This window comes from Podarcis liolepis (assembly GCF_965112155.1).
Source record: "Podarcis liolepis genome assembly, chromosome: 13".
Lineage (NCBI taxonomy): Eukaryota > Metazoa > Chordata > Lepidosauria > Squamata > Lacertidae > Podarcis > Podarcis liolepis.
Genome location: NC_139573.1, coordinates 42429717 through 42444842, shown reverse-complemented (window position 1 = coordinate 42444842; position 15126 = coordinate 42429717). Strand labels below are relative to the sequence as shown.

At 44.2% G+C, this 15126-nt stretch overlaps 1 protein-coding gene across 6 annotated transcripts in view; it reads right to left on the bottom strand.

Moving 5' to 3' along the window:
• Positions 1–15126, bottom strand: part of REEP1 (receptor accessory protein 1) — a 71399-nt gene that overhangs the window by 34981 nt on the left and 21292 nt on the right. For all 6 annotated transcript variants that reach the window (XM_083470204.1, XM_083470209.1, XM_083470205.1 and 3 more), the window contains exons 2-3: positions 5535–5607; positions 3192–3268 (exon numbers count right to left, since the gene is read on the bottom strand). In XM_083470204.1, coding sequence (XP_083326330.1) covers positions 3192–3268; positions 5535–5607 — 150 coding nt within the window. The remainder of the gene's footprint in view (positions 1–3191; positions 3269–5534; positions 5608–15126) is intronic.

The window sequence follows — 15126 nt, the reverse complement described above, 5'->3', positions numbered from 1 at the left end:
CCATCTCTCTCTTTCTTCTTCTAAGCAATTCAGGCCTTCTTGGCTGATGATGCAACTGCAGAGTCTCATAACACATCTAAATTATAGCTCTCTCCTCTGCGAGTGCAAGACTGACTTTGCAGACCTGCCATACATTTTTTATTTTATTTCTAAAAGGTCTAGGAAGCCAACAAATCATTTCCATACATCCTAATGTACAGCCAAAGCACCTCAGCACAAAAACAAATATATCAGATTCTGCAGGGCTGTTAAATTCTTCCTCTAGGCCAGGGGTGGGTAACATGTGGCCCTGCAGCTGATGTTGGACTCCTACCAACCCCAGCCAGCATGGCCAATGGTTATAGTCGGGTTGATGGATATCACAATCCAGCAGCATCTGGGAGGCCTTCAGCTCATGCTTGAAAGAGAAGGCTAACAGGAAGCTCCAGTTTGTTCAGCTTGCAGTGGTTTGACGGACTGTTTCCACCACCACACCAATAAACTCAAACGTCTATCGCAACAGGGAAATGGGTGGGAGAACAAACTAACTCAATAGGTACAGGCAAACAAGGAATGGAAAACAGGGCACGCAGACAAAAAGCACAATATATTTATCCTTGTTTGTGCCTTTTCTCCCTCCTCTCTGCTTCCTTCTTCAAGAGCCCTATCCTAATAATAATAATAAATTATTACAGTGGTACCTCGGGTTACATATGCTTCAGGTTACATACGCTTCATGTTACAGACTCCGCTAACCCAGAAATAGTGCTTCAGGTTAAGAACTTTGCTTCAGGATAAGAACAGAAATCGGGCTCTGGTGGCACGGCAGCAGCAGGAGGCCCCATTAGCTAAAGTGGTGCTTCAGGTTAAGAACAGTTTCAGGTTAAGAACGGACCTCCGGAACGAATTAAGTACTTAACCTGAGGCACCGCTGTATTTGTACCCCACCCATCTGGCTGGGTTTCCCCAGCCACTCTGGGCGGCTTCCAACAAAGATTAAAAATACATTAAAATGTCACACATTAAAAACTTTCCTGAATCTTTCCTTCTACCAGCTCAACCTGGGAAGGTAGCCCATCTAGGAGAAGGAAAGCTCTGGCCCTAAACCTCGGCTGCCTTGCAGGATATCTTTGGCAGAAGAGAAGGCTAGGGAGTAAACCCTTCAGAAATCCAGAGTGGAGTCCCTAAGATGGTTGGATGGTGCCTTGTATTCCTCCCTCCGACAACTCCTGCAGCCAAACGAGTGCCAGCAACCTGCCTGCTCTCCACTTCAGATTCTTAATAATAATAATCATAATAAATTTTATTTATATCCCGCCCTCCCCAGCCAAAGCGGCTGGGCGGCTAACAACAATCAAATAATCAAACAATCAAACAATCAAATAATCTTCATGTTCTCTTCCCACTTTCCTCCCCCCCCCCCCAGCACCTCCTCTTCCACCACAGCCTGCCATGACTTTCCCAAGGCCAATTAATACTATAAGTCAAGGGTCGCTCTCCATGGCCTGTTTCCTTGACACTTTTAGCACATATTCATGCAAACAAGCACACACACGCAAGTTAAGTGTATTGCAGCTATGTCAGAAGGGGAACTCTGATCACCACATGGACCAGGTTTGAATAGTTTCTAAGGCCCAGCCAACTTTTTCTTCCTTCTGGCTCTGTTCCAACTTCGCTTGTCACTGCCAGCCCACCCACCTAGGAGGTCAATGGATCAAGAAGAACGAAGGGTGGCTGTGAAGAGAGCACCTTGTCTGTTTACTGATTCTGGCCACAGGTGGGATGCAATAAGGTGGTGGGCATCTCCTTCCCAGTAGCTGGGCTTGGGTTGGTTCGGTTATTTCTCCCCACAATTTGATTTGAGTTCTTTGTTCTACTACAATAATCACTGAAGGATGGTAAGATGCAACAGTGGACCATTCTTGGGCAACGCTAGTGAGTTTGCTGATGGCAGAGAGGGGGTTCTCCCTTCTGTGTGCACTCTGCATCCTCTCTGTTCCATTCTCATTTATTCTTATCATTGATACAGTGGTGCCTCGCAAGATTCTGTGATTCTCTTCGTCTAGCGTTTTTTTTGTCTTGCGAAGCAAGCCCATTGACGGATTAGCGCTATTAGCGGCTTATCGGATCAGCTGATAAGCGGCTTAGTGGCTTAGAAAAAGGGGGGGGGAGGGAAAAAACCCCCGCAGGAACTCGCAAGACATTTTCATCTTGCGAAGCAAGCCCATAGGAGATTCGTTTTGCGAAGCACCTCCAAAACGGAAAACTCTTTCGTCTAGCAAGTTTTGCATCTTGCGAGGCATTCGTCTTGCGAGGCACCACTGTACAGTTTTTCTCCTTGAAACTAGATTCAGCCTCAGACAAATGTTATGCTCTCCCACATATGATTCCAGTTACAGATAGGTAGCCGTGTTGGTCTGCCATAGTCAAAATAAAAAAATTCCTTCCAGTAGCACCTTAAAGACCAACTAAGTTAGTTCTTGGTATGAGCTTTCGTGTGCATGCACACTTCTTCAGATACACTGAAACAGAAGTTGCCAGATCCTTCTATATAGTGAGAAGGTGGGGAGGGGTATTACTCAGAAGGGTGGTGGGAATGGGAGATTGGCAGATAGCTGAGATGAGCCTGTTGACGACTCTTACCTTCTCACCCCTTGCCTTTTCCTGTAAGACCTATTACAGTCGTTAAGAGTCGTACAGAGCAGCACACAGAAACGTCGTTTACCTTCCCGCCGGAGCGGTACCTATTTATGTACTTGCACTTTAACGTGCTTTCGAACTGCTAGGTTGGCAGGAGGAGACCAAGCAATGGGAGCTCACCCCGTCGCAGGGATTCGAACCGCCTACCTTCTGATCGGCAAGTCCTAGGCTCTGTGGTTTAACCCACTCAGAGCCAAATGTGGCAGCAGGATTCACAGCTTCCCATTCACTGCAGCAGACCCATCACATTAAACTCTTTGCAGCCATTTCCCTGCACAGCATTTCCCACCCAATTTATTACACACACCCCAAACCCCTCATGTACCACACTAATGTGGCATTTCTGACAGAGGAAGTGTCCAGCTTCTAAAGATAAGCATCCGATGCACTTGGTGCCATTGAGCAACTTTGAATATTATCTTGCACTTTTGCTCCTTTCAAAAACATTTGTTTTTCCCTGCTTTTGTTTTTTTTGGGAGGGAGGGAAGGAAGCATCTGGGAGGGATACTAACCAGCAAAGAAAAATGTCCGTGAATGTCTCTGCTGTTGTGAAGAGTGCAAATATGATCCAATACATCATCCATTTTACCTAGGAATAAAGCACAAGAATGGTTATAAGCAAATGTTCATTTAGCACTTCCTAACGATTGTGGGTATTGCTTCTTTCTCCCAGGCCTCATTCCCTCAGGGCCAGGGCCAGTCCTACCATTGGGCCAAGTCATGTTGGTTTACCTCAGGCGGCAAATTTTGAGGCACCAGTATAATTGTTTTTATTACTATATACTCTGTAAGCATGAGGCACAGGTGCCTTCAGATTTTCTGCCTCGGGCACCAAAATGTCTACTCTTAGGAATAAATGAAAAAGAGTGATTTGAACAAGGGTCATTTGGCACAAGAAACTATGGTCACATCCACAGCACACGTTTAGAGCATTCTCGTACCCCTAACAGACATGAAGAATCTTGGGAATCCAGCTAAGTATTGCGTAAGGATGACTGATTGAAATTTATGGAACTTGGTCATGTTCATTAATTTCAGTGGGTCTACTTGTGAGCAACACTTAGCTGAATACCACACTGTAGTTTAAGGGTGCTGAGAATTGTACCTCCGTGAGGGCCCTTAACTTCAGCTCCCAGAATCCTTTGGGGGAAGCTATGACTGTTACAGTGGTATAACAGTGCTTTAAATATATGATATGAATGTGTCCTACGACCCAAGAAACTGATAGGAAATGAAATAGATGAAATAGAGGCTCTGAACTTGTTTTCAAATTGCACTGAATTGCATTTAGATTTATAAATCATATTTCAACATTCTTGTGGAGGAGAGGTCAAACTCACACCATTCACCAAATTTCAATCTAGGTTACTTGTACAAACCAAGGCTTCATTTTGTAACGCATTATTACGCTTAATAGTTAGTTCGCACTGTTTAAAAATTAAGAACTTGAGTTTTCATGATTAGCCTAGAACTGTTTTTAGAAATATCTAAAAACTGTATGCAGTGCCTATATAACAAATACATCAGTTCAAGTGGGTCACTAAAGTGCAGGCATTCCTGGCCATTCTTGTGTTTCAAGAGTTGTACAAGAGTCTTGAATTATCTTTAGATTTACTCCTAAGTGACGGAATGGGAAGAGGGCACTAGGAGCTATCTCCAGTTACAAATGTGGGCCTAAAAGAACACAGTTTATACCTCCAAGAAGGAGTAAAGTATAGGCAACTCATCTCCAAAAGAAGTGTTCACAGAGTAAGGCTTCTGGCCACAGCATTTGTTGGTGCCACAAGCGATCACGTCTGCGATTCTGAATATTCTCTGTGCACTCTTATGCTGAAATGGATATGATAATCCTAATTAACCCCAAACCTCTCCAATGACAGCTATGCAAAAGTTACAAGGATAAGTCCTTATATTACATAACGCCTGCTATTTATATACCTCCATATTGCACGATATTTCTATGATCCCCTCTCTTGTAAACTACTGAGAATATTTAGCTATTCATTCATTTCAGCTTAGCTACTTAGCCTCAATCTAGCCTTGCCTTGTAAATACGACTATCACAATTTCAGTGAATTCCCATATCTGTTTTGTATCATTGCACCCAGTATTCGCAAACTTTTTTTACTGTACCCCAAAACCTGGTTACTACAAAATTAGCTACTGAATGCCTAATTCCTGCTATCTGAAGGTTAGAGTTGGGTATACCAGCCCAAATGTATGCTAAGAGGTGCAGTTAAGTTCACTGTAGTTGGGAAGGGCCATGGTAATAATATTTTTTTAACATTAACCGGCAATAACTGTTCATGAACTCTGTATCAAAGGTTCTTGTTTTTTAACTAATGACAAAATGGCTGCCCACATTGTGTTCAGCACTGGTGTTAACATCCAATACACCTCTATAAATTACCTAAACCACCATGATGACCCTATTTAAATTGAATTTGGGAATACAGAATTTAACCATTTAAGTAGGGAGTTGAAGGCATACAAGAAAGATGTACGTCATGCAGGCTTCCCACTACTTTTTGTTTTTTAATGGGATTTTATGCAAGAGCTACGCAAAAGCATCATTCAATGGGACTTTATACCTAGCATATGTGTTTTTAAATAGTCTCCAGGTTAGCTATAGAAATTGCTTTTACAAAAATTTCTTCTTTTCTCAGGTGAGGCAAAATGGTGGAAGATGTACGCTGATTATTTAGCACCAAATATACATATAGGGAAATCAAATCTGAAACTCTGAAGCATGTTAAGTTCTTCATTCTGCCTAAAGAGCCAGGTAAAATCCACTGGGAGGCATTTTGTGAACAGAAACCTAGGTTTACCTTGATAATCCCAGAGGTGATACTTACATATTCTTTAATATCCTTTGATTTTACAGCTTTGTATGAGTAATATGCAGGATAAAGAGTGCCAAACACAAGCCTGGAAGAGGGGGAAAAGAGCAAAGATCATTTTCTGCCACCGGGAAATGTATCTTTTTGAGAAGTAATGACCACTTCAGGGACATTTTCTCTGAAATATTTTACTCTTAATTCCTGCCTCAGTTTAACTCCTTTCAGTGAGAACAGAACTACATACATGTAGAATCCAGATTAAATTAAATTAAATACTCTCCTCAGAGTATTGAAGAACAATGTCAATCAACAGTTGATGATCTCCTTCTACCGGTCCACAATAGAAAGTGTCCTTTCATACTGCATCATGGTGTGGTACGCTGGTTTGACATCAACTGATAGGAAGTGCCTACAGAGGGTGGTGAATACAGCACAAGATATTATGGGCTGTCCCGTGAATCTGCTGGATGAAACAGCAGAAGAACGATGCCTGAGGAGAGTGAAGAAAATTCTCAGGGATGATTCACACCCGGGCCGGCACTTTCTTGATCTCCTGCCCTCAGGCAGAAGATACAGAAGCATGATTAGTCGCGCCAACAGGGTAAAGAACAGCTTCTATCCGTGTGCTGTTAGGCTGCTGAATGAAAAGATAACAACAGGGCAACTGACTTTCGGGTTTGGTGTGTGTGTGTGTCAGTAAACGAGGGGGATTAAGAATAAGAGAGCTGAGTGGGGGGTGCTTGTGTAATCTCACTGTATACAAGTTGTACAAGTGACAATAAAGTATTTCCTTTCATTTCATTCATCTTTTAAAAGTACATCCCACTCTTCCTCCCAAGTGTCCAGTGCAGCAAATGAGTGTGAAAAGGATAAAATCATTTTAAAAACAATTCAGATGCAGATGCAAACTGGGAAAGATCTTGGCTGAAATGACTTGTTGAAAGATTCAGCAGGTGCCAAAAAGACTCCTGACCAATTTTTCATGGGCTGGGAATTCCAAAGACCAGGTGCTACTATACTAAAAGCTTGGTTCCTACATTGTGCAGAATGGACCTCCAGAGAAAGATGGTGTCTGCAGGAGGCCCTCACGATATATATGGGGTGAGATGATTTATTGGGTATCCTGGTCCCAAATTTTACAGGACCTCATACACCAAAATCGGCACAGTGAACTTAGCATGGTAGCTAATTGACAGCCAGTTCAATTATATTGACTGCGGGGTAAGGTGTGGACAATATCCTGCCCCAGTGAGCACCACTGCATTTCACACCAGCTACAGCTTTCAGACCCTCCACAAGGGCAGCCCCATATAGAGTACATTGCAGTAATCCAGACTGTAGGCTTCCAGTGAATGGATGACAGCGGTAAGGCTACCCCTGGTCCAGAACCGCTGCAGTCGTCTTACTAGCTGAAATGGATAGAAGATATTCCTGGCCACTGAGGTCACCTGGGCCTTCAGGAGCATCCTCAGATCTTTCCGGGACAGTGCAACCCCATGCAAATAAGTAATCGGCTCAGTAACCACCCACCCACAGTGCTTCTGTCTTGCCGGGATACTGGTCCTCACCCAGTTCTCTGTTGAGTCCAAGCACTGGCTCAGGCTTTGCATAGCCTCACCTGATTCAATGCATAGCCTCACCTGATTCAAATGTTGCAGAGAAGTAGAGCTGGGGGTCATCAGCATACTGGTGACACCTTGCTTGACTTCTCTCCCAATGACCACTCCCAATGGCTTCATATAGATGTTAAATAGCACTGGAGAGAAAACTACCGTACAGCACAAGTTCCAGGAGGCTGAAAGACCATCACCTAATGCTATTCTCTGAAGCTAATCCTGGATATAGCATCAGAACCACTGTAGAACAGTGTGTCCAATACCCATCCCACTACGTTGGCTCAGAAGGATACCATGGTATCAAAAGCTACTGAGAGATAGAGTAAGGATAACACACAAAGCTGCACTTACCAGGAGAAGAACACTACTATACCAAGCTGTCCTGGCAAGCTGCCAACACTCCTTTTCTACACATATATATTAGATGTACAGATGTTCTGCTTGACCCTGTTCATCTTGGTTTCTGAAGGCTTACCAAGGCAATCAGTCAAATTCTAACTTGACTTTCACTAAGGAAGACCAGCTGTTCTTCAAGGAGGAGTCATAATCCCATTAAAGAAGGCATTCTCACATCCCCATGGTATTAGGGAATTACAGGCCAGCTTTTAAGTAATCATTCCCGACCAAGTTGCTGAAGCCTGACATGGCAAATCAGCTCCAAGTGCTTTCAGCTGAAAGTGATTGTCTAGATTCATTTCCGTCTGGCTTCCGGCCAGGATTCACAACCGAATCTGCCTTGATCAATCTGGTAGAGTACCTGTAATGGCAGGGATGGTGTGACTCGGTTGAGTCTCCTGGATCTCTATCTAGGTGGCTTTCAGTATTGGGTCAGCATACTGATGACACACAGTTATATTTCTTCTTTCTCTTTGTGTCAAATAAGGCAGCATCACTCTGAATGACTGCCTGAGGTCACCAACAGACTGAGTAAATGTAAGCTTAGTCCAGGAAAATGGAGACACTAATAGAGGCTGAGTAGTCACAGCTCTGGCTATAAGGCACATGCCTTTTCTTAATGGGGTCAAACTCCACACCAAGACACTGGCTCCGTGCCAACTAATGAGTGCTCTACAATCTGACTGCTTTCAGCAATCCAGTTGATGGCCATGATCAAGAGTATTTGTTTTTCAGTATCTGCTGTTCTACTGCTAGTTTATTACTGAAGAACACTTAAGAACAGGACATGTAACAAAGCAAGTGCATTAAAACTGGGCAGTAAGTGCAATAAAACAGCATCCCAATGCCCAAATATGACCAAACTCCGGTAAATAAAGCAGAAAGCCATATATTATCCTGGAACTTACCATTCCAGGATGTTTAAGATGTTCTTGTTGATGCCTCCCTCAGGGGTTTATTAATGAATATATTAATGAATATATTAATGAAGTTCTTTTCAACGTGAGGCAAGCAAAAACAAAACTGTGCATAAATTTAATTCATGAAATCTATGAAAAATTCAAAAATTTTGACTGTAGAAAAATTATAGCCATGGGTTGCCCAGTCCTACAGTTCAGTAATGCTGGCTAGAGTGCTTTAGGATTTGATGTAAGTACCCTTACTAGTGTCTTAGCAGAAGCATATCATCAGGGATACATTAGTGCAACGCTATCCCAGATTATTCCCATTTCCAGTCCACACTGTGATCAACTCCCGCCTGGGAACCAATGTCCCCACTGTGGAAGGACGTGTGGGTCCAGAATTGGCCTCCACAGTCACTTACGGACTCACTGTTAAAACCTTGTTTATGGAAGACAATCTTACTTAGTGATCACCAAAGAAAAAGAAGCAGCTACCAAAAAGCCATGCTGGATGTCTTACAGGGGAGGAGCAAGCGTATGCTAAATTCTAAACTTCCTTAGATATTGCTCTTGACACCACGTCAGTGTAATGTTTACCAATAAAAGGGGGTACCTAAATATGTGAAAATGAAAATGACCCCACTGAATTCATCAGCAAGCTAAAAACAACAAGGCAAAAGGTAAAGGACCCCTGGAAGGTTAAAGTCCAGTCAAAGGTGACTGTGGGGTTGCGGCGCTCATCTCGCTTTCAGACCAAGGGAGCTGGCGTTTGTCCACAGACAGCTTTCCGGGTCATGAGGCCAGCATGACTCAACTGCTTCTGGCGCAACGGAACACCATGACAGAAACCAGAGCGCACGGAAACACCGTTTACCTTCCTGCCACAGCAGTACCTATTTATCTACTTGCACTAGTGTACTTTCGAACTGCTAGTTTGGCAGGAGCTGGGACAGAGCAACAGGAGCTCACTCTGTTGTGGGGATTTGAACTGCCGACCTTCTGATCAGCAAGCCCAAGAGGCTCAGTGGTTTAGACCACAGCGCTGAATTCAACAGCAAGCTAAACACAACAACACCCACTGCTCTGCCCCTTCATGCTATCATGATGGAACACAAGATCAAGACTAACTCTGCAGCCAATCACAACACAGCTATAGCATGGTGAAAACTCTTTCCAGGGAGCCCATTATGCAGATGACAGGATGGAGAATGCGGGGCTATTTCCCTGTGGCCTCATAGTGCGCACACAAGGGGGGATTTTTATAATAGGAACCAGGAAGAAAAAGGAATTTTGCACAAATAACCCGTCCAAACACATATGTATAATGACAGCAGGTTGCTAATACTTGGAATTCGCCCTAAGCATTGTGGAGCAAGATGCAAATCACAGTACAGACTTTACCAGAAGCAGTCACTCACTTAAAGTGCTCCGTGAGCCTTGTTTAGATGTTACAGCAAGTACAGTGGTACCTCTGGTTATGTACTTAATTTGTTCCGGAGGTCCGTTCTTAACCTGAAACTGTTCTTAACCTGAAGCACCACTTAAGCTAATGGGGCCTCCCGCCGCCACCCTGCGATTTCTGCTCTCATCCTCAACCTGAGGTACTTCTGTTCTCATCCTCAACCTGAGGTACTATTTCTGGGTTAGCAGAGTCTGTAACCTGAAGCGTATGTAACCCGAGGTACCACTGTACAATGAATGTGCACTGCGGGTGGGAAGAAGGTAGAAAGGGGTGGAAGCGAAGCATTCTGTCAGCTGCTGCTGCCATCACTCCGCAGCTACAGAATAGGTAAAACCCACAGTCCCCAACAGGACAGAGCCAGTAGGAAGAGTGGAAACATAGGACTTGCGTTTCCAGGTCTTCCTTCCCTTAAAGAGCAGGCAGAAACTGATTATTATTATTATTTATTGAATTTATACACCATCCTATTCCCGGAGGTCTCAAGAACAAAATCAAAATATAAAACCACAAAATATATAATCAAAATAAAAACAACAAACCAATAACCACTCCCCCATAAAAAAAACCACATTTTAAAAGGGCATAGGATGTCAATCAGATCAGCCAAAGGCCTAGTTAAAAAAAGAATGTTTTTGCCTGGTGCCTCAAGGTGCATAATGAAGGTGTCAGGCGAACTTCCCTGGGGAGAACATTCCACAGACGGGGAGCCACTGCAGAGAAGGCCCCGTTCTTGTGTTGCCACCCTCTGGACCTCTCGAGAAGGCACATGTAGAAGGACCTCAGAAGATGATCTCAGGGTCCAGGAAGGTTCATATGACAAGAGGCGGTCCCTGAGGTATTGTGGTCCTGAGCTGTTAAGGCTTTATAGGTCAAAACCAGCACTTTGAATTGGACTCGGAAACTAATCGGTAGCCAGTGCAGTCGGACCAGGATCGGTGTAATATACTCAAACCATCTTGCTCCAGTAAGCAACCTGGCCGCTGAATTCTGCATTAGCTGAAGCTTCCGAACCGTCTTCAGAGGCAGACCTACGGATAACACATTGGAGTAATCTATCCTCGGGGTTACCATGTTCCCACAACTAGTGTGGCTGATGTTGCAATTTGGGCACTCTGGCCCACACCAAGAAAGCTGGGATTATATTAATTTGCTCCCTTACTTTCTCTTCTCCGTTCCGCCCCCCCCTTACCTTTTTTTTAATATATGGGTTAGCACTGACAAGACTGTGAAGGTATTGACCTGACCTCCCCATACTCCATCATTTCAGGCACTTTCCCGCCAGCCTGGCTCCAATACCGAAATTGATCCGGGAAGGGAGGCAGGAGAACAGTTATTAAACAGAATGCACCGAGGTAAAGGGATCAGCCCCTCCTTACTTCCTGCACACTCCTCTCCTCACTTGGTATGTGAAAAAGCACATCTGACCAAACAAATGTGGCAGTTCTGTCACATCCAGTTTCCCCTAAGGGTGCATGTTCAAAACAGCTTAACACGGATTAGCTATCCTTGCTGTACATCAATCTGCTACAAGTTCAGCAAAAAGATATCTTTCTCTCCCACCCTGGTTGGCAGTAAAGTTCAGAATTTAATCAGAGTCAGTTACTGTCAGTAGATGCATGGCGGTGGTAAAATATTTATACTGCATTAATTTATATAAAATAAAAGAACATTTTATCAAACGTTCTACTTATTCAAAGTTACACAAGAGGGTTTGTGGCATAGCAGAGACATTGCTCAGAACAGTTAGCCTCGCTGTGGTCTAAACCACTGAGTCTAGGGCTTGCCAACTGGAATGTCGGCAGTTCGAATCCCCGCGACGGGGTGAGCTCCCGTTGCTCGGTCCCTGCTCCTGCCAACCTAGCAGTTCGAAAGCATGCCAGTGCAAGTAGATAAATAGGTACTGCTTCAGCGGGAAGGTAAAGAGTGTTTCCGTGCGTTGCTCTGGTTTCGCCAGAAGCGGCTTAGTCATGCTGGCCACATGACCCAGAAAAACTGTCTGCAGACAAACATCAGCTCCCTCAGCCAGTAAAGCAAGATGAGCCCTACTTAACTGTCAGGGGTCCTTTACCTTTACCTTTTTTTAATAGTGAAATATCTATCCCAAACATTTGTTTAAATGAAATCTTACACCCCAAAGAAGCATACAAGGCCTCTAAAAAGCCTGACCAGATTTCTCTCTCTCTCTCTCCCTCTCCTTATTTATAACTGTACCACACTTTTTTCCAGTTCATTTTTCTCCTTCGTGAGCTTGGCTTGTTGCTATCTCATGTTCTTGTTTCCTGCAAAATAAGACTCCAGCGTTTGACAACTAACATTTGCTTCTTTCGTTTATCCTAACAACAGAAACTAACTTGGCCTTACAGAGACAGCTGGATTTATAGGCCCTGTGGAAAATGGTTATATATGGCAAAGCTCTGGACTGTTTCCCATTGAAGAAGTGTGAGGATTGCTCCCTGCTGTGTTTACATATGTCTCTAAGAGTCAGACTACATGTTACATTGGAATTCTGTGACTGGAACTCCAATGCGATTTTCTTTTGCTTTCCCAACAGTAACAATGGCTCAAAAGCGACTTCTGTCATATACAGCATCCTCAGGAGGGAGTTATTTGTACTGGTCTTTCAGAGGAAAAATGTTCCCCACTCCTCTATCAGTGTATGTGGTTTGTGCATGCTGTTTGTGACAGGGAGAAAATATAGCATGAGAGGGAAAGTGCAAAGGAGTGTAGCTGGTAAAAGGGGACGGCACTCAAGCAAGGGGGACTTGAGGTAAGTCGCCATGCAAAGGAGTTAAATCAGGGGACATTTTGCTTTGTGGGCATTTCCACACCACACCCCCGGCAATCTGTTTCAGGGTACCGTGAAAGGACGTGAAAGGATTTGGCTACTTAATTGTTGTAAGGTATCTCAAAGTTTTGTGGGGTTAAAAAATACAGTGGAACCTCAGTTGTCAAACGCCTCAGAAGCCGAACAATTCGGAACCCAAACGCCGACAACCTGGAAGTGAGTGCTTCCGTTTTTGAACGCGCCTCGGAAGTCAAACAGCTTCCAAGGTGCGTTTCTCCATTTTTTAAAAGGAATTGCGCTATTGTTGTCAAACGGTCTTCCGGAACAGATTACGTTTGACAACCGAGGTTCCACTGTATGTGGCATGCAAGTGTTTTAAGTAAACAAAGGGTACACTTTGTGCACTAGGCCGTGCCCAATCCTGGTGAGGCTGAGCACATGGAGAAAGCAGCTCCAAAAAGTGGTCTAGTCATTGATGCCAAAGGCAGTTAATAAATGCACAGGCTAGATCAGGAAACATGAACTAGAGCCAGGAGTGAGCAAACTTTTTCAGCAGGGGCTGGTCCACTGTCCCTCAGACCTTGTGGGGGGCCGGACTATATGGGGGGGGGATGAACAAATTCCTATGCCCCACAAATAACCCAGAGATGCATTTTAAATAAAAGCACACATTCTACTCATGTAAAAACACCAGGCAGGCCCCACAAATAACCCAGAGGTGCATTTTAAATAAAAGGACACATTCTACTCATGTAAAAACATGCTGATTCCCAGACCGTCCGTGGGCTGGCTTTAGAAGGCGATTGTGCCGGATCCGGCCCCCGGGCCTAAGTTTGCCTACCCATGAACTACAGTCATACCTTGGGTTAAATATGCTTCAGGTTGCGCTCCGCGGCGAACCGGAAGTAACGGGACGTGTTACTTCTGGGTCTCACCACTCGCACATGCGCAGACGCTCAAAATGACGTCACGCGCATGCGCATAAGTGTCAAATCACGACCCGCAGACACAGGTTGCGTTCGCTTCAGGATGCGAACGGGGCTCCGGAATGGATCCTGTTCGCATCCAGAGGTACCACTGTACTAGACAAACAATGTCAACCAGAGACAGGTTCTTCAGTACCGTGGACAGTTCACAGCAAGCAGACAACTTGTTCCAAGGAGACCCACTCAACTGAGAGCTTATATTATCCCTCCTATGTCCCTCTCCTTCTTGAGAATGGAAAGGGGTAGCCTTGTCACTTGGAGCCTACCACTCCATCTCCTATTTCCCGCAAAGTACAATGCCTGCTTTGGTGAGCAGGGCCTGCGGTGAACTCTTTGGCAGTGAAGGTGTTGGCCTCTTGGGGGAATCTGACTGGAAGGTTCAAGCCTGGAATCGGGGCCTGGGTGCAGCACCTCTGCAATCCACATCAATGGCTTCCGCAACCTAGCTTGGCCCACTCGCTATGTGTCAGTGTCCAAGTCACTTTTGGCGGGGTCACAACAGACTGTGTGATCAGGGAGAGGATGAACACGGCCCCACTGTTGAAGCAACTAGGCCAATGCTCCCACTTGTTCTGTTGGATGCTAAACTGCAAATACAGTATGGCAAGACCCAAAAGTGTCACAGCAACCGGCATTCATTCCCTCTTCCATTCTGAGGGATGGCAAGGTGAAGGTTTTGTTCTCCGTGATGTTGTCTCATAGACGTATCTGAATGGTTATGTGGCCCCATTATGTCAACACATTTACACTATCCTCGATTGCCTGGGATCACCTTGTAAGGAAAACAATTAAAAATGGGCCAAAGGAGAATAAAGAGAAGCTGTAAACAAAATTTAAACGATTTGGGTACATTTCAGTTTTTCCTGGGTGTGTGTGTGTCTGTTTTGTGCTTCCTCAAAGAGCTTTATCAAATGTGAAAGAGCTACACCACTGCTCTAGCTGCAAGCTTAATGCTGAGATTGTCTCCTTCTTGAACAGAGATGTCGATTACTACTATGGCTCACAACACCAATCTAGAGTGCCTGCTAATATGCATTCGTCATCTAATTAAACATTCCTCCATTATTAAATTATTCACTATTTAATTATGTTTTGCTTTAAACAAATTACTGGAATGTTTCTGAAACACACTGAATAGGCATTCATACAAGTCCACTCCCTGTTTGTGGAAGCATCTGCGATGCTGTGCTAAGAGGAACACCAGCCACTTTCCCCTTAGCACTTTAAATCAGAAAGTATCCAAAGGGGTGTTAACCAAAATACAGAAGCACAATGTATGCAAAAGGATTTGTTGAAGAGAAAGCCAATAATCTGAAACGATAAGCTTTAGCAGCACAATTCCTGTTCTTAAAAACCACCATTCTCACAGATTCTCCAGCAATAATACACAATGTTATTTTACAAGTGCCAACCTAAGAGCAAGCAAGGCTACTGCCCTGCAATCTCATGAGGAAAGTTCA